Below are 19,487 nucleotides of genomic sequence, written 5' to 3'. Positions count from 1 at the left end.
CCCCTAGCTTTCGATTTGTCGTCTGCAGTGTATGGGTCTGTTGAAATGAGCAAGGGCTGTCCTCTCACTTGTAATAGCGTGCATACTGTCTTCCCTAGCTTCACTGAGTTGGCAGTATCGATCACAGCGTGTCGACAGACAAGCAGACCGCCTTCATAGTTCCATTTTAGTAGCCCTGCCCATAATAGACGCCAGTATAATCGCGGGCCACTCAACAGATTCTCCGTAGTGTAGCCTCGAGGCTGCAGGGTCCACCTACTATTTGTCGGAAACCCGTTGTAAACTTTCCGAGCACACACACCACTCCTGTGTACGGGCCTCGCGGGTATCAAAACTTCAGTTGAGTTGCCCAAGTGGCGGCGGTCTCCTGATGTCAGAACAACAACTGGCAGCCAAAGACCTCAATGGATCTCATTACTATTCTCTCAGGAAACTGTTCGTCGTAACGGTGAATGCACTCACGAAAAAAATGTCCTCCATAACAATACGTCGTTGATCATCATCGCTAGCGTAGGCTTTTAATTTGGAACACAAAAAAGGTACAATCGACGGACCACTCGTCGATGCTCGTCGCCCTCCTCGAGCGTTTGCGGTGCTCCATGAGCCCAGAGGCATCCAAATTCTGTCTGAAGATGCCATTTCATTCTTTCATCTCGTTTGTTTCTCTGCATCCCAATATTTGTAGTAATCGCAGCCAGAAACATTGAACACAATGACTGCAATCTGTCGGAATATTATATTTCAGTATGTCTTTTTACTCGGAGTGGCCGGTTTCATTTCGTACCGGCCATTCGGCGTTAAATCTGCTAGGATGTTTGTATCGGAAGAAGAGCAGTTGAAACCACAGTTTTTCAACAGTGACTTGGTTTCGTCTGCAGTGGGCGCTCTTGTTGACCAAGACCGTGGCTCACCCTCGAGGCTGCAGAGTCTGAATGGTGACTTCGACGATCCGTTAGAGGCATCCCTGCGGGCATCACACAACAGGATCGTCAGTGTTCTTCACGAGGACATTGACAAATCAAATTCATTTGGATCAGGAAATAGGGACCTTTCGTATGAAGCGATGGTCAGGAAGGTCGCCGCATCGCTGCGTCACCTACATACAACAGAAACATCGAAGCTACCAGAGACCCAACCCAGACTGGGCTACACACCAGGTAAGGCAGAACTTCTCATTTCCACAAAAGTAGCGCGTACCAACAATCTGTATCTTGTCACTGTGCCCCTCAGATTTTACCCGCCTCCAACAACAGAGCCGCCCAACAAATCCAACGGTCCTTCGCCGGCAGCTCACGACACAAGGGTCCGTGGATAAGCCCACCACACAAAATGCCTCCGCCACGCACCATGACACCGCAAACAGCCCACACCTACCGGTGATGCTCGAAGAGCATGGTGCGGACACGGATGAAGCTGCGAACGAGTTGAGGCGCGGAATGGAGGCGAGAACGGAGGTGGTCGCGATGGCGAGGGACATCGGAGCGTGGACGAGTGCGGACTCGGAGAGTGGGGACTCTGCAGCTGCATTCGTCGACGCGGTGTTGGTTCCTGCTGGGCTCGTCAGCGACGTCGCAAGGATGATGGAGAGAGCGAGAGAGGCTATGAACGTCGACGGCCTGGTTTCGCCAGACACAGTTGATTTCGACGAGGCTCATTTGAAGGCCCTTTTGGGTTTGGTGATGGAGCTGGAGAGTATTGTATCATCAAAGATTGCGTGTGTGGAGATGACCAAGGCTTTCTTCAAGTTTGTTCTGGTTCCGCTCAAGTTGGCGGCTCCAGTTGCAAAGATGTTGTTGGACAAGAAGCCGAAGCTCTTGTTGGCATTTGCAGCAAAGGCCTTGCTGTTGAAGCCTACTGGGGGCAAAGGATTGGCAGACGACAACATGAAGAAGTTGTTGCTCTTGGCGCTCGTGGCGCCGAAGGCTTTGGATATGTTGAAGAAGATCCCAGGAGGTGATCTGTTGCCTCTCCTTAAGTTTCTTCCTCTCCTTGGTGGCACAAAGCTGGAAACGGTTTTGCCGATTGCGCTCCTCGCAATGACTGCATTGGATGCTGCTGACGCAGCAGGGTTACTTAAGGCAGTCTTGAGCGAGAAGTTGTTTCCAGGAACGTTCGCCGTGGAGGCAACGTCGGCTGGAGTGAGTGGCAACGAAATGTCGACGGTGGATTATCTGGTGGAGTCCTGGGCAGCTGGTGTCGAAGAACAGATTGGTGCGGACGCGGATGAAGCTGCGAACGAGTTGAGGCGCGGAATGGAGGCGAGAACGGAGGTGGTCGCGATGGCGAGGGACATCGGAGCGTGGACGAGTGCGGACTCGGAGAGTGGGGACTCTGCAGCTGCATTCGTCGACGCGGTGTTGGTTCCTGCTGGGCTCGTCAGCGACGTCGCAAGGATGATGGAGAGAGCGAGAGAGGCTATGAACGTCGACGGCCTGGTTTCGCCAGACACAGTTGATTTCGACGAGGCTCATTTGAAGGCCCTTTTGGGTTTGGTGATGGAGCTGGAGAGTATTGTATCATCAAAGATTGCGTGTGTGGAGATGACCAAGGCTTTCTTCAAGTTTGTTCTGGTTCCGCTCAAGTTGGCAGCTCCAGTTTCAAAGATGTTGTTGGACAAGAAGCCGAAGCTCTTGTTGGCATTTGCAGCAAAGGCCTTGCTGTTGAAGCCTACTGGGGGCAAAGGATTGGCAGACGACAACATGAAGAAGTTGTTGCTCTTGGCGCTCGTGGCGCCGAAGGCTTTGGATATGTTGAAGAAGATCCCAGGAGGTGATCTGTTGCCTCTCCTTAAGTTTCTTCCTCTCCTTGGTGGCACAAAGCTGGAAACGGTTTTGCCGATTGCGCTCCTCGCAATGACTGCATTGGATGCTGCTGACGCAGCCGGGTTACTTAAGGCAGTCTTGAGCGAGAAGTTGTTTCCAGGAACGTTCGCCGTGGAGGCAACGTCGGCTGGAGTGAGTGGCAACGAAGTGTCGACGGTGGATTATCTGGTGGAGTCCTGGGCAGCTGGTGTCGAAGAACAGATTGGTGCGGACGCGGATGAAGCTGCGAACGAGTTGAGGCGCGGAATGGAGGCGAGAACGGAGGTGGTCGCGATGGCGAGGGACATCGGAGCGTGGACGAGTGCGGACTCGGAGAGTGGGGACTCTGCAGCTGCATTCGTCGACGCGGTGTTGGTTCCTGCTGGGCTCGTCAGCGACGTCGCAAGGATGATGGAGAGAGCGAGAGAGGCTATGAACGTCGACGGCCTGGTTTCGCCAGACACAGTTGATTTCGACGAGGCTCATTTGAAGGCCCTTTTGGGTTTGGTGATGGAGCTGGAGAGTATTGTATCATCAAAGATTGCGTGTGTGGAGATGACCAAGGCTTTCTTCAAGTTTGTTCTGGTTCCGCTCAAGTTGGCGGCTCCAGTTGCAAAGATGTTGTTGGACAAGAAGCCGAAGCTCTTGTTGGCATTTGCAGCAAAGGCCTTGCTGTTGAAGCCTACTGGCGGCAAAGGATTGGCAGACGACAACATGAAGAAGTTGTTGCTCTTGGCGCTCGTGGCGCCGAAGGCTTTGGATATGTTGAAGAAGATCCCAGGAGGTGATCTGTTGCCTCTCCTTAAGTTTCTTCCTCTCCTTGGTGGCACAAAGCTGGAAACGGTTTTGCCGATTGCGCTCCTCGCAATGACTGCATTGGATGCTGCTGACGCAGCCGGGTTACTTAAGGCAGTCTTGAGCGAGAAGTTGTTTCCAGGAACGTTCGCCGTGGAGGCAACGTCGGCTGGAGTGAGTGGCAACGAAATGTCGACGGTGGATTATCTGGTGGAGTCCTGGGCAGCTGGTGTCGAAGAACAGATTGGTGCGGACGCGGATGAAGCTGCGAACGAGTTGAGGCACGGAATGGAGGCGAGAACGGAGGTGGTCGCGATGGCGAGGGACATCGGAGCGTGGACGAGTGCGGACTCGGAGAGTGGGGACTCTGCAGCTGCATTCGTCGACGCGGTGTTGGTTCCTGCTGGGCTCGTCAGCGACGTCGCAAGGATGATGGAGAGAGCGAGAGAGGCTATGAACGTCGACGGCCTGGTTTCGCCAGACACAGTTGATTTCGACGAGGCTCATTTGAAGGCCCTTTTGGGTTTGGTGATGGAGCTGGAGAGTATTGTATCATCAAAGATTGCGTGTGTGGAGATGACCAAGGCTTTCTTCAAGTTTGTTCTGGTTCCGCTCAAGTTGGCGGCTCCAGTTGCAAAGATGTTGTTGGACAAGAAGCCGAAGCTCTTGTTGGCATTTGCAGCAAAGGCCTTGCTGTTGAAGCCTACTGGCGGCAAAGGATTGGCAGACGACAACATGAAGAAGTTGTTGCTCTTGGCGCTCGTGGCGCCGAAGGTTTTGGATATGTTGAAGAAGATCCCAGGAGGTGATCTGTTGCCTCTCCTTAAGTTTCTTCCTCTCCTTGGTGGCACAAAGCTGGAAACGGTTTTGCCGATTGCGCTCCTGCTGTTGACTGGTTTAGAGTCTAGCGGTAAGGCGCCGGTGCGGGGCCTACGTGGCTAGTTTGTTGGTGTCAAGTGTCTTGGTGTGGAGCGTGCGTCGGCTTGCAATCTGCTTGGTTGTTTCTATCGCGGTTGAAATTTCGTAATCGATGGTGCACAGAGCGTGCTTGCGTAGGCGCTTGCTTTTCTGGTCGCACCTGTTGTATGGGATGGGGCTGGTGACTCGCCCGTCGTTTGTGCAGTCGCTTATGATCCGCCTCCGCGGAAAATTGTTTGAACCTGACTTTGTAGTCAATTATCAATGATCCTTTTCTTGGGTTGCAGCGGCAGATGGTAGGCATTCGTTCCTGTTCATCTCTTAAGCACTTGCACGATTTCTCTCGTACATGATAGGTAGAGCAGACTAAGGGCCGGCTCCCCAAAGGAAGTGGCTTTTTTAATCTAACGCAATTAGTCACAACTGACGAAAAAAGTTCCTCCTTATGCAGCTATACATAGACATTAGTCAAGTTTTAATACGTGCCGATTTAGTCGTTCATCGTAATCTCTCGATAAACGATGTTGCAGGAACAGCCGCTACACATATTTCTAAGGACGTTACGCATAGATGTGTTCAAATTGTTACAAAAATGCTCCTCCTGATGAAAACTGCGTTCCAATGTTGGAAAACCACGGGATGGGATGGTCCAACTCGGAAGGCCCGACCACGATAGTGCTGTTGATGGGGTCAGTATTCGAAAATGATATGGGAGCTTTTCAACGGGTATGTCAGGGTTATTCATGCTTTGGTGTCTGCCTCGCAAGCACTCCCCGTTTTTAGCCTGAGTGTCAATTTCCTTCGATGGGTCTCGGTGGAGTGTGAAGAAAAGTTGAGTCGGGGACAACCTTAGCCCCATCGACCCAGGAAAAGAGAATCTGGCGAGGGGGTGCTCCCCGACAGCGGGTGAGGCTCTGTGCAACTTAGTAGGACGGTTTCAGTGCGATGTCGACAACCCCCGACCGAAAATTTTGCCTATCGTTCGGCACTAAGATGTGGAAATGCCCCACCACCCGAGCGGGAGGTCGAGCTTCTTAGGTCAGTATGTCCTAGGCAAACCACAAGCCGCCAGAACCGAGGACTGTCAGCATCACCAGACGTTCATGTTTTACTCCTTGATCAGCTCCAGATTTTGTCGCAGTCTTTTAAAGCAGGTTAGGACGGGTAGACATCACAGCGGCGGCGGATGACGCATGTGATAACCCAGTTCCGGAGCGCCAACCTTTTCGATGGCCCAGATGAATCCTTTTGATGCTTTCCACAATTACAGTATGCTGCTCTTAGCGCATCTGTTGTCCAGAGTGGCTGACACGGGCGCGATGTAACCGGATGGCGATTAGAAATCGCTCCCTCTCTCCTCTCACGAAGTGCCCACACAGTTCTCTACTAGGCGGTGCGCGAGGCACACTCCTCAAACTACCTCTCCGAGAGGCTCGTTGCCTATCAGATAAAAATGCACCTATTACCGCACCCATTATTCCAGTACGTAGACGTGCGATATGTATGTCGACTAGCTACCGCAGTGAACAGTGCTTGCGGCAGCGATACGCGGGACTGTAGACCGCTATTGGAAGACGCATAAGCGCCTAGGGACGCGCAGGAGACGACGAATACCACAGAACGACGCTACGTGGAGATCCCTGTACATCCAAGGTCCGACGGGACCAGCGCATGTGATCGAATCGTAGTCGTGAAACTCACGGGGCGTGGAGCGTTGCTATATTAGGCACACCTGCTACATCAGGGCTAGGGGGTGAGTGGTAGCGTGAGTAACTAATGATGTACATGAACTTTTTCTGGGATCAGCAATCGATAAATTCTTTACGAGAAACTGTTGTGGAACTGACGGCGAGCTACTGTTTTCTCTCTCCGTGCTCTGCTGTCTGATTGGTATATCCACAAAAACGGGGGCCCCTATTTTTGTGGCCTCGAAGTTCTTTTCGCACACCCTGCGACGTGGGAAAGCATAAAGGCCACTGGACCACCTCTACATCGCACCCTGCTTGCTAGTTCTAGCACCGGAGTATTCAGAAAAGCTGTAACCTGCCTCTCATAACCGGAAAAGGCTTTTTTACGATATTACGCCACATGTAGCTCTCCGAAAAAGATTCTGGTCTTCTGTAGGATTCCCAGCAACCACCTGTGACGAACGCTGGCTTGAGGGAAAAAACGCGGCCATGGGCAGCAGGAGAGTCTAGCAGAGTGAGCCTATCTCGACAGCTTCCCAAGATAGTGTCAGACATCGCGCTGCCGCTTCCTCCTGAAGAGCTACACCGAGAGAGTCTGTTCCACATTCTGCTCGATCGCCCATTTCATGCAAAAGTTGCAAGACCCCAGCACCCCCTACAGCTTTTCTGCGGAAGACTGGGAACGCGTCCCCACCAAAAACGATTCTGATCTGCCAGCGAAAGCCAGGCGACTCCTTCTTGTAGCCGCTGCTTGTATATCGATACTCTTGGACCTGCTGCGTGTGACTGGCATTCGGGAAAGCGTAATCAACGGAGCTCGACTAAAGCCGAGACAGCATGCTATTACCGTCCAGCGCACGAAGGCTGGACAAAACAGTTGAGAATGAGCTGGGGGGCCTCGGCAGGGATAATCGGCCGTCGTGTCTGGAGGTGGCGACACCGGAACGTTCATCAGCTGCAGCACCTGTCACCTCGAAATTAACACAGCGTTAGCTCTATCAGCACATCAAAAAGTTGCCTCTTGCGCTTCAAGCACTCCTCTTATCAGGATAGACGCGCTTTTTTCCTCAACAACTTCTCTGAGATGCGGATGTCACTTTCTCTCGTAGTTTGACAGCTTGCATGCAACTCATACCGCTGAGCTGGATGGCACGGCTGCGACGCACGTTTGTACAACCGCATGCCAGGCCAGCATGAATCGCATTGGCACCCGTTGCCCAGCAAGCTCAGGCTTGAAAACATATGCAAGATATGCTTGACGAACAGAAACGAAAGAGTTTCCGTCAGTAAGACATGCAGAAGTCGCTTTTTTCATGGGTACGGCTCCTGAAGGTATTTGAATTTCAACCGTGAGGGAAGGCGCAGGACACTCAGGCTCGGCGTCTTTGTGCGGACTCGTGCGGCGCAAGAGGTATGGCTTGTTCCACTGCTTCCTGACACTTCTTTGGCACAGCTAACAATCCGTTTTCCAATAAGTGAATTTTTCTTTTCTTTCAGTTGTCGAAATATCTGTGCTTGCCTCTTCTCGAAATGAGCAACCAGCAACTTAGTTTGTGGATGACCGGGTCACCTTAGGCGCGGCGGCGGGCAGCACTCTGGTTAACGAAGACTCTACCCTTCTTTTCTTCAGCGGCGCATTGATATATCACTCATAGTGACGGCTAACGATCGTCTTCAGCTTGGAGAGACATTGGAAGGCGGGAGGAGGTTTTTATGTGTGATTTTCTCTCCTCCACGTGTTCAGACGTTCCCGTAGTGCAGGGCAAAGAAGTCGATCGCAATCATGGCCCCGAGAAACCCTTTGGCAAAAGATCCGTTGCACGATGACAGCTTGTTGATGATTCCACCGCCGGGCTTCAAATTCATTCCGAAATCGGAGGTAATCTGCGGAAAGGCAGGTTGTTTCGAATGCTTTGATATCTATTGTGAGCGGTGCGAGAGCAAGGATCGTCGAATTGTTGAACTTGAAATGCGGAACAACGATCTAGTCAAGTACATCACGCAACTGCAAGCGAAGCTCTTCGGAGGTCCTTCAGTTTCTCAAAGGCGGCTACCGGTCTCTGGTTCCACTCTTGGCGCTCGAGCTCCATCGGCACCCGGGCCAGGAGGACCGGGTTATTCAGGTGAGGTCTCCTTCCTATGACTAGCTCCTCCCTTGTGAGCAACTACGTGCTGACGCTTAAGCCATGGCGAGTTACACGTACTGCGGCACTCTAAGCTTTGGAGTTCAGCATCGCAGCACAATTTCTAGAGTGCTGTCGCGCTTTATGTTGCAGACGGTCAATGCCCCAGCCACAGTGCTTGTATGTGTCACACTTGTTTAATACCTCAGGTTACGCGTCTCAAGGTACGCCACCATCCGTCGGTCCAACAGGGGAGCCATTTGCTTTCATTCAGTCCCCAATTTTGTATGACCCGTCAATGGACCTGTCGTATGTTGCTACCACCTCGTTCACACCCGCACCACCGGACTGCATTGGTGGTCCCTCTGCCCCGCTTGGTGGGCGCAAGTAAAGGATACTGCTGCTTTCCCGCTGTCTTGCTACCAATTCTCTGTCTCCTACCACAGATTTTGGGCGATTCGCCATTCCTTATGCATAGCACGCTTTCTCTTGCCAGTACTCGAGTTCCTGTTCGCGTACGGCCGTTCACTGTCTGTCGCTGAGTAGTTCTGCGCTGCCGAACAGCGGGGAGTTGTGTGTGCAATGGGAGGGCCATGTCTGTAGTTTTCGGATTGTTACGAAGAGGAGCTTGCCTGATCACGACGCTTTATGGTCCTCCATGACCTCTTTCCCAACTCTTGGTGACAGGTGACTGATAAGCAGCTTCATCTCTGTCGAATACGCTGACATACGCGTGAGAAGACGGACATTCGATTTATTACTCATGCTTGGTCGACCTCGGTTGCGACTTAACTCCGAAAAAGAGGAAGCTCACAGCAGGAGAACAACCTTGATACGTTCTTCAGCAGCGTCAGTATAGAGTCACTCGGGGAGGCACTGTAACCCGTCAATGGCGACAGGATAGAATGCTTTGAGATCTGCCGTGAACTGCTGTGGCCTTCCTTGTGGACGGGCGGCGGTTGACCTGGAGGGGAAACGCAGGCCAGAATGCAGAGAGGCCCCCCGGTCTTCGCAATTAGACACCTGAGACGACGCCTTTTTTTTTCAAGTGCTGTGTATAGTGGAGGGGAGAGTAGGAAGTATCATGTGGCGCTTGTAATTGCATCTGTTGCAGAGGAAGCGCTCTATAAAACAGGTACCAAAGAAGGTATTGGTTTTCGCCACGTACAGTTAGAGCCCTTAAGCTCATGTATCAGTAACAGTTGTCTGACAACAGAAGCGAAACAGCAACTCTGATGGGAAGTCAAAAAAATATGACCAAAAACGCCGTACCAGCTCCTTCAGCTGTGTCGGTATCACGGCCTATCTCTCAACAGCTAGAGATGCCTTCGTGCCCGCTTTCTACGGCCCCTGCTTGTCTCCTCCGTCGTTTGATAACAGGAGAGACGCTTTGAGCTATCCTGAGGGAAGACGTAAAGTGGGAGGTTGCTTGACTGCGCCATTCGCGACGAGCAGCGACAGATCCCGCTGCGGATGCGGGCAGCATATGCGACACTTTGGGCTGGTGATGTCTTTAAAACCAGCGTAGATACGAGCCAGTGCCTTCGATCGGGTTGTATTTAGAAGGCATGTCATATTTCACGACCGCCATGGATTGACAAGCGCGCTATCTAGGTCTGTGTTGTCTCCAGTAGATCATCGTGTATGATGGAGAGACTGATGCCGTGCGTGCAACCAAACATTTTTGCCAACTCTTCTGACCTAGGGTGGAGCAGGGGCGTCAAATTGCGGCGAGGGACAGTGGACGCAGGGTGCCAAGAGCTGAGGAGAGTGTTTTTGACTATACATGGTACTATGTGTTTGAGTAAATTAATCGTCGATTGGCCCGCCGATTGATGTTTCTCTGATCGGCGGTGAGGCACCAAGAGGTGTCTGGGGGGCGGAAGAGGAGGTACCGCAAGTACATGCACCACGTATTATTATTATTATTTGGAAAGTTGATAACGTAGTATGAGCATGGCTAAATCGTTTTCCCTCCTTTCTTCACGCATGGGGGTTCACTGGTCAACCCTATTGTTCGCGAACGTACCGGGGTGAGCTTGCGCTTCGCGCAGACGCACAGTTTCGTGCTGTTCCACGTGAGCGGTGTTCGCGCTTTTGGAACGAGGTTTTCCCTGTACTCGTGCAAGTGCACTGTGTTGAGTGTTTTACTGTTTCCACTTTTTTACCGTCCGCAAGTGCGGAAGTGAACTGCCCCTCGGTAGAGTGCTGTTACTGCGGCGCAAATGGCTCCGGATCTCGGGTGACCGTCGCGCCGCATGCCTGAAGGACTTTCAGGAGCCCACGGCTTGACGGGTCAGCGCCTCCCCTCAACCCGGCTCCGGCGGAATAACTCTGTTTCTCACGGCTGCGCCCGTGATCGTGCAACGTCGTTGCCGACCACCGCATGCCATGTCTCGCTGTGGAAAAACAGCACCAGTGTATCTCGTTTGCAGCATCTCTACGGTTCGTGGTAATGTAGCTGAAGTGTCTGGCGTACTTGAGGTGCGAAATCATCATTTTTGAAGCACCGCTTTCTCAGTGGAAGCCCCCAGCGGCCCCGTTTCAGGAAATAAGGAGACAGTGTCTAGTCCGATGCATGGCGGCTGATCCTTGCTCCTATTCCAATCGAAGAGTCTCTAGGAATCCCTCCCGATCAACTTTTTCAGTACATGAGCTCGGTGATGTGAATCGAACCCCCGCAGTCTCGATGAGGGGCAGCGGTACCGTGAATTTCGTTTCGCTCGTTTTAATATTGCTTGCCCTTTGCTTGCCTCCAGTTGGTTCAACCCAGACTGGACAGCTGGAGGCGCATGGCAAACGGGGCCACGGGCAGGCGACGAGCCGGAAGACCGAACATGGTGCACCTTTGCGGCAGATTCTGAGTGAGATGTCAGTTGAGCAAAGACGTCTCGCTGCTAAGGCAGCTGGAGATTTAGGGGCCTCTGGATATCTTGGGGCGGCCGTGGCGGCCGCACCCCGACTCCCTGCTGGCAGGGAAAGAATGCATGAAGATCTTTCGGAAGGTTTGGCTTCCACCAGTCGCGTAAAACGGAAAAGGGATACAACCGGACTGAAGAGCCAAGGCAAGAGGCGCCGCCATTTAAAGCTGTTTTCCGCTGGGTTTTTGCTGCTGGCGTCAATCCTCTATGGTCAGTATTTGCTTCGTACCGGGTCTTCCCCAGAGAAGTCGGCACTGGCTAGATTGCGCGGCGACGAACAGCCGACAATCGATTCCACAGCCGTGCCTAGTTCGGATGTCTCTTCAGACAGGGATGTCTCTTCAGACAGGGATGTCTCTTCAGACAGGGATGTCTCTTCAGACAGGGACCATGGCGACCGGCAGGTTGATGCCGACCAGCGTCGGCGGCGTTCCAGGAAAGTGCTTGTCGCCGTTGTCTCTGTAGTGGCAGCAGCTGCGGTGCTGTATGCTGCCTCCCGCTTTGTCAGATATGAACCCGGTACATCTCTCGCGTTTGATTCCGCAGGAGATCGAGCTCGAACTGCGGCATCGCAACCTGGATTCGTTCAGCCTGGTGAACACGCTGACGGCTCGCAAGAAGTAGTGGGCCATCCAGGGGATGCAGATACTGTGGAAGAGTCAGGGGGAGAATCAGTTCTATCGGAAGGGACAGACTCTGGTCCAGCTGGACTCGATAGCGAAGGACCTATGTCCCGGTGGATATGGAATGCAATCATGGTGATGATTCTCGCTCACTCCGGAGCATCGATCGGATCAGGTGTCCGCAAGTTGATGCATGCACGGCTAGTGCTTCGTGACTTGGAGGAACATCGAGACGCGGCAGCAGACCGTTACCGACAACTTCGACAACAAGCAGAGGAGCTCGTGCGCTTGGCAGCTGAGAAGAGAGAAAGCATAGCACGTGCGCAAGCGGGGGAAAATACTGAACCGCACAAGGAGGAAATGCAAGGCATCGAAGAGGAATACCTGAAACTAAAAGAGAAGCTGGCAACCGCTCATAGGGAACGGGAAGTTCTGGCTGATAAGCATGAAGAGATAAAGAGAGCAACTGCAGAAACCGAAAATCCGCAAGCAGCGCGTCTCCGCGAAACACAGAATTACGCGAGCTCACTGTTTAGGCAAGTGCATGATCTGACTGCAGAGCTCGAAAACCTGCAAACTGAAGAGGCGAAACTGCGCGCCGTGCTGGATGGCACCCAAGATCCTGCCACTGGCCGCTTGACACAAGACGCGAACAGGACGGCCGGCCAGCTACAGGCTGCGCTCGATTCGCTGTCACAGTTACAAGCGACATCCCAGCAGAGGATGGAGGAGCTGGAGGATCTCAAGAGAGAGATAGACGATCTAACCTCGGAGGAGAGCCGTCTGCTGCGACAGAACCGAGTAGCGGCTGAAGCAAGGAATAAATCGAGAAAGGAAGTCAGGGAAACAAGGTCGAAACGGGATGATGCCGTAAAAGCTTTGAATGAAGTGCGTGTTCGCGAACAGGCCCTAAGCAAGGAGCTTATGGAAAAAGAAGAATTACTGAAAAAGTTGAGAGATACAGAAGGGTGTACAGCAGATGATGATCTTCGAGTGCAAATCTTGGCGCATTTGCAGTAATGGTGAAACTGCGTTCCGGACCCCCAAAATGGGCGTAACGTAGAGCTTCGGGCCATTAGCGGCAGCTTAGCACGCTAGGGGTACGCACAGGGACGTCTTTGAACATGCACCGCATCGACTCTTTGATGAAAACAGCTACAGTATACGGAAGCTGGAAGGGTGCTGTCGAGCTCATTTGCCCATGTGGGTCTCTCTGGAAGTCAGACGGTGTCACACCCGTTGGGCTTCCCCTTGAAGTTGGAACTTTTAAGAATCTCTCAATCGTTGTTGATCTACACCGCCCCGGCACCGTGTGGCACACACATACCGGGTCCTTGAGAGAAAAGATGCTGGAGGAAAACGACGTCTCGCTTTCGGTGGACATGTGCTATGCCACTCGCGTCGCTTCAGCTGAGGCAGGAACGGATGTTGTACTGTTTACTTAGCATACACGCTTGCTGCTCACTTCATCCGTGTTTTGCTGCCCGTAGTTGGTGCTCTCCTGCGGAGTACGGCTCCCACTGACAGTTCGTCCGACGGTGACGAAACACAGGTGTACGACATGTTCTCACTTCGTTGAATAGCCACCATAATTGTGAAGACTGATGTTGCTTTTACAGCCAACCAGGCCCTGTAATCATAAACGGAGGTCACCGCGACAGGCAGAGCGACTTGGAGGAAGTTGCTGCAGACCACAGACTTACAAAGTGCTCTAACGTGAGCACTTCTGGTACCTTGCACACCTAATCGTAGGGAGGTTCGAGATTAATTGGCCTCAGCGAACCAGATCACCCTCGATTCGTGTACATGGCGTTACAAGACCAAACAATCTAAGTGATTTGTCACTGCGTGTGAGGATCAGTAGTGTGCTTGTCGCTCGTGTCACAGAACCTCGCAGCCTTCTTTCCGCGGTTCGGTCTAACCTAAACAATTGAGATGCTCTGACGCAGATGAGACATTTTTTTTTCATTGCTAATATATGCCAGAGAGAGAAAAAGCCGGTCCTGTTCCAGTGTCAGCGAGGCTTCATTTGAACAGTACGCGATGAGAAAAGAGCGGGCCCAGCGGATGGATACTTTGGCGGCGGCAGTGCGCTTCCTCCCGCTCCCCCCTCCCACAGTAACGGTAATACCAGGTGTCGGTTTCGTATGACGGGGCGACGTCTCCCGTGGGATGAGACGCCTCGTGCCCCTTTCTGTAACGAAGTGCCCGAATGTACATCATACGCCGCTGGGAGGAGAAAAGCTTCGAAAACAACAGAGACACGCCTTCCAGAAGTATCACCTGGCGTTGAACCAGGTGTTCAGCCATCATACCGTAGGTTCTCCCACGAATAAAGCCTCTGAATTTACTTCCGATGGATTCGCGAAAAAGTTCACTCCACTCTAAGATGAAGTGGGCAGCGCGTAGAGGCGTCCCGTGCAGCTATTCTTGCCCAATTACACCTTGTCGTATCTGTATGTCGTATTCTTAGCTGCAGCAAATGTTGTACGTGCAGCGCGCTACCAGCAGAGCAACATATCTTGAATTCGGGGACACCACCACGGCAGCGTTCTGGGCCGGCCCGTTAACAGAGAAGGGCCCGAAAGAATAATGACTCGTGAAACTAACGAAACCAAAGTCGCATGGCTCTCATCGATTTTTAGCACCGAATGCCAGTCGATATACCAGTATCATGACTGCACACTCGCATGGCCGACACCCCGACGAATTTTCCCTCTTTGGCGAGCCATGTTAGTGTGGCCTGAAATTAACGCAAACGATCGTGTGGCTGAACTTGTTGTTGGAACCTCCGCAGCACTCAGCCAACAGGAGCTACAGAGGATCCATGTTTGCTCATCACACCACTATCCACCGATGCCCGACAGAAAATCCACTTTCAGAGCTCCAAGCCGCCCTCGCGAGCACCGTCAGCTAACGCCTTGACGCGTCCGATGTACCTGGGAAAAGAATTCAGGGCATTGATAACGCGAAGCGCTCAGAGACATTCTGACTAGCAGTCGAGCGGATCGTTCTGCAGATACCTCTCACGGAGACCCGTCTTCCACTGTGCTTCCATTTCTTCGAAAGCCTCTTTCGGGTGATATGTGCCAAGGCACCAATATCTATCCAAATGGACTTTCAGTAGCCGAGTACTGGTGATGACACAAAACTGTAGACGCCCCGAATACGTCTATGGCGACGAGACAGCCGAACACTGCATGCAACAGCAGGGGCCGTGACACGCATATCCGTTGCCTTTGAACCAGGAAGCAAACAGGCAATCACGGAAATACCTTCGAGCCCAACACGCCTACCGGTAGCTTTTGCGGTCAAAGAATACTTTCTTGATGCCTTTCTGAAGTGCCCGCTGCGCTAAGAGCCGGCCGACGGCTCTCGCTGCCCGCATCGTTCCACCATGGGGACGTGAGGCCCACCCTGAATCACGGAACAAAAATGAAGGGCGGGGGGCACATCGACAGCTCTTCACGGGTGCAGTTTTAGCACATTGTAATCCTTTGCTCGCGTTTGAACGGCATTCCCACTGCGCAATACACTCACTGACGGGTTCGCTTCAGCTTAGTTGCCCCACGAGGTCTTGAATGCGACTCAGTCGCCATGAAATAAACTTCAACTGCGTGCACTACTCCATACTGGCACACGTAGCAGGAGATCCCACATGGCAGTTTTGAAAAAGAGCCCAAGGCGGCCCCCGATGCTTTTCTGCGTTGCTCGCCGATATATGTCGTCGGCGCTTCGTTGGAATGTGATATTGCACACAAGTAGCTAGCGCACCACGTAGACAGTTTCATCGCCGGGTAATGAATATCTACCGTTCCATCCTTGGAAGAATCCAAAGAGCACATCCTATGCTGTCTCGCCTTCTCCCCCATCTCAAAGAATGGAGGCAATTAGCTATTGCGAATTGCACATGTCGCACATGAGCATCTACATGTACTGTTTAAAAATATGATTGCTAGTCCTACAGCTACTAAAATCTTTAACTGGTTGGGTGGACTGGTTGAGATTCTATTAGATTTACATGCGATCTAATAGAAATCTATGATTCTACGTAATCGGGCGATAAATGTTGTACAGACAAACATCCGGAAGGAGACTGCCGAAGTGAATCTCATAATATTTGACTGCATCCTATACATTTGGTCTACAATTTTTACTGTTCTTATGCTAGTATTCCTTCTATTTATTACGCCTAGAACATAAGCAATGCCTACCCTGGGGACAAATGCGCTTCCGGGGTGTTACAGTGATTGAAAACCTCCTTTCTCCAATACCGTACTTGATGCCTTCTCATTTATCTCCTGCTTACCCCGTTTTCGCTGCACAGAGCCGATTTCCATCCGAAGCGAAGGATCAAAGCTGTTTGCATACGCGTAGGTACGCTGCAGTCGATTGTCGACGACACATGCGTGGACCTGATTGTTGCTCAGAGTGATCGTAAGGCGTGCACGCTTCTCTCCAAGTAGCACTTTATCTCGTTCGATTGTGTCCGAACGGCGGACCCCAGTTGGTTGCACAGACAGCTGGCCGTCGACAGCACCGCCCTTTGGATTTTCGCTATTTCCCAATATTTCTTCGTTTTCTGCAGGGTTCGTCTCCGAGTGTGTTGCCAGTCCAAGCAAGCTTTCTTTCGAGGGATTTTCGCTTCCAGCGGCCAATCGCTGCAAACCACGTTCTGACCGACCCCTGCCTGCCTGCCTCCGTCTCGCCAATCCCTGGCTGCCTTGGCCGAGATACGAAATAGGCCCCTGATAGCGCCGCAGCCACTGTGCGGTTGGCCCCGGCGGCGGCGTTGGGAACGGGGATGGCACTGCGGAGGATACGCCATGAAGCGCACAAGAAAACGGTGCAGAAGGACGTCGCTGGCATGCAGAGGAGATGTAGCGAGCGTGAGTCACAGGAGAGAAGGGCTGAATCTTCGAACAGAACGGACACGATGCCGGCGCCGAGAAAGGCGCTGCCGACGAGAGATCGATGCCCTCGGAAGAAGGCAGAGTGAGTGGAGCCTGGAGCGGCACACGCCGTCCGAAGCCACTGCGAAGTTGCCGGGCCGGCAGGCTTTGTCCGACAGCAGGAACCAGAAAACCGAGATGGGACCCGGCGCGAAGACCCGTGAAGGGAGTAACGCACAGCCAAACTGCCAGAGACGCCGAATCGTGTGCAACGGCAGACGAAGAAGGCTCCCGTGATCGAACGGAGATGCCCTCCTGAGCCGCTAGCATCGTCCGTCCATGCCAGTTTCGGTGGATGGGAGAGGTCCACCAGGAGAGGCGGTCATCTTTTTTCGTCTGTTGACCGGAAGGGACATCCCCCCCGTAGTTCAGGGGACTGGAAGAACGCGATGCATCCAGTTCTTTGTGGACTCCGTCTCTCTGGTGGAGACCACGAGCCTGAAACATAAGCAGTCTCCGGGAAGTCGGCACTATTGAAGCCGGCGTGAACACCCGCGGTCTGCAGGTGCCGTTTGCGCCTTGATGATAGGAGCCTGTCAACAGACCATTGCCACAGGTTCGGTGAACGGAAGCTCGACAGCGAGGCACAGATGATGCTACTGAAAGGACAATTTGAGTGAACCAGAGGCCGACGAAGCCCTTCAAAAACAATGAGACAAGGGACCACAGACCCGCTGAGGCGCGGTTGGCATGCCCGCAAGTCGTTCGCATCGAGGATCACCCGCAGAAGACCTAGGAACACTTCCTATGGCACGACGAAGTTTGGCATCCGTCACCCGAGTTTATTTAGCAAGAAAAAAACTTGTCTTCCACCGGAGGATGCCAGGGACAAGTCGCTTGTCCGTCCGTGATCACGGTATTTAGGTGCACCATTCGGCGAGGTGAAAGCTGTGAAGGACACCAGAATCTCACTGCGCGCGATGATCCATCATCCTGACGCCACAGTTCTCCGAACTGGTCTGAGACCGCGAGCCTAGGGACGAGCCTGAGGTGTCCGGACATGGGCAGGGAATTGCCGTTGGGGGAGGGGGGCACACACGGAAAAATCGACCCTCCAGTTCGAACGAAATTGTGACGACGGACGCTCTCGCAGAAGGTGAATGAACACGACGCAAAAAACAGGAACGCGGTAATGATGTGGACGACAGAGTTTCCGTTCCTGCCGGGCCGACGCACGGTCGAACGTTATATAGGCTGTATCCGAACTCCGGAGGGTTGCTGTAAGAAGGTCCGCGACGGGCGCCAAGACATCAGCAATCCGTCCTTGTAATCAACGTATGACTGACAATCGCAGACGTGTTCATGAATGGTTTCCGTTCAGAAATCCAGAAGCGCAAGTTGCTCAAAATGGTCTGTCGACGCAAAATTGTCTGTGCATGCGCTGTTGTTCCATGGGGGGTCGTCGACGAGGGGCCCGAAGAACCCAGTCGCTGTACGGCTACTGCAAACTCCGACAGAGTCCTCTGTTCTGCACTGTGCCTTGGTAGTTCGTGTATTGACGTAAATCTCTCCCCCTCTTTGAAAGGTCGAAGTTCTTGTCCGTGGGCGCCCCTCCTTTCAGACACTCTCGCGTGGCTTTCCCCCGCGTCGATTCTGCAAGACAAGCGGTGAAAGCACCCGCCACTGGCCAACGGCCAACATCGACGGAACCCAGGTTCGGGCTGCTCCGTCTACCTGAAACAATTTCCGCCGCCAGAGACTCTGCCACGTCCGAGTTCACGGGAGACAAACCCGGTCCACAATCGAGCAGGACATGCCGGCCCGAAGCCTCGCTAATCGGGAAAAAGGATTATATGGAGGTTGCTTTTGAGCCGCGAGACGCGAGCACTACTCATTTTCTGGAGACCTGCATCCGTCACGCGGAAAACCAATCGACAAAGATCGATTGGACAGTGTTTTCGGTGCACTGAAACGAGCAAGATCACACTGGAGCACTACGCCGCCGCCCATCAACGGGAATGTGTGGAGAGTGGCCTCTGGCATGCGTGTAGAGCAGCAAAGCTGGCATCAGGGCGTCTGTTTTGCAGATGAAACTCTGCTTTTGCGAATGTCTTTCAAACCTTAGGCTGCGAGCCCTTGACAAGGACAGTGTGGGGGGCCTCGGGTTTTCTTGATCGCATGGTGGGGTTCCTCTGCACCATCACTCGGCTGCGCCCAAGCCCCGCTGATGGACAGATCTTCCCATTAACGAGACACTGTGCCTGCCTCTTTTCAGCTGTGCTTGATCATCGGTAGCTACGTCTGAAAGTGTTTCGAGCTGGCGTCGTAGTGTTCCACTGCTTTCTTCTGAATCCCGACTTCAAATATAATGCACCTACCGGGGGCGGAACGGAGGCTCGCGAGCGCTTGCTTGCGTGGCAGCAAGAACTAGAACGAGGCTCGGGACCTTTTCTCACCAGACCAGAGTACGACTGACAATGTCAGTCGCTGCGTGTCTATGTCTCATTTCTTTCGTTTATCTTCTCCAAGAATGTAGTGTGTTGGTCCTCACTGATGCCTCGGCCCCGGCACGCGGGAACAGGTGCTCCTTCTCAAGACTCCCTCCTGACGAGGGCAGCCTTCACGCCGTTCCCGCAAGTCCCCTCCCTGCCTATTCCTCGCGGACACTGCCATACTTCCCCAGGCGGCATTCCGCATGGGGGGGCTTTGACGGGCCGGCCAACGAA

At 52.9% G+C, this 19,487-nt stretch overlaps 4 protein-coding genes across 4 annotated transcripts; 3 read left to right on the top strand and 1 right to left on the bottom strand.

Moving 5' to 3' along the window:
• Window positions 1-1,379: 1,379 nt before the first annotated feature.
• On the top strand, window positions 1,380-4,538 carry NCLIV_049380 (conserved hypothetical protein; the record flags this gene model as incomplete). The annotated part of the gene is made up of 1 exon (XM_003884490.1): window positions 1,380-4,538. One exon carries the CDS (start codon window positions 1,380-1,382, stop codon window positions 4,536-4,538), a length of 3,159 nt encoding a protein of 1,052 aa, XP_003884539.1.
• Window positions 4,539-7,985: 3,447 nt separating this feature from the next.
• On the top strand, window positions 7,986-8,716 carry NCLIV_049370 (conserved hypothetical protein; the record flags this gene model as incomplete). Its single annotated transcript, XM_003884489.1, has 2 exons — window positions 7,986-8,325; window positions 8,535-8,716. The coding sequence occupies 2 exons, from the start codon at window positions 7,986-7,988 to the stop codon at window positions 8,714-8,716; spliced, it is 522 nt and encodes a 173-aa protein (XP_003884538.1).
• A 2,298-nt stretch (window positions 8,717-11,014) lies between these two features.
• Window positions 11,015-12,889, top strand: NCLIV_049360 (conserved hypothetical protein; the record flags this gene model as incomplete). The annotated part of the gene is made up of 1 exon (XM_003884488.1): window positions 11,015-12,889. The coding sequence occupies one exon, from the start codon at window positions 11,015-11,017 to the stop codon at window positions 12,887-12,889; it is 1,875 nt and encodes a 624-aa protein (XP_003884537.1).
• Window positions 12,890-16,110: 3,221 nt separating this feature from the next.
• Window positions 16,111-17,532, bottom strand: NCLIV_049350 (conserved hypothetical protein; the record flags this gene model as incomplete). Its single annotated transcript, XM_003884487.1, has 1 exon — window positions 16,111-17,532. The coding sequence occupies one exon, from the start codon at window positions 17,530-17,532 to the stop codon at window positions 16,111-16,113; it is 1,422 nt and encodes a 473-aa protein (XP_003884536.1).
• Window positions 17,533-19,487: the final 1,955 nt, after the last annotated feature.

Source organism: Neospora caninum, chromosome X (assembly GCF_000208865.1).
Source record: "Neospora caninum Liverpool complete genome, chromosome X".
Taxonomy (NCBI): Eukaryota; Apicomplexa; class Conoidasida; order Eucoccidiorida; family Sarcocystidae; genus Neospora; species Neospora caninum.
This window is presented reverse-complemented; position numbering and strand designations above follow the sequence as displayed.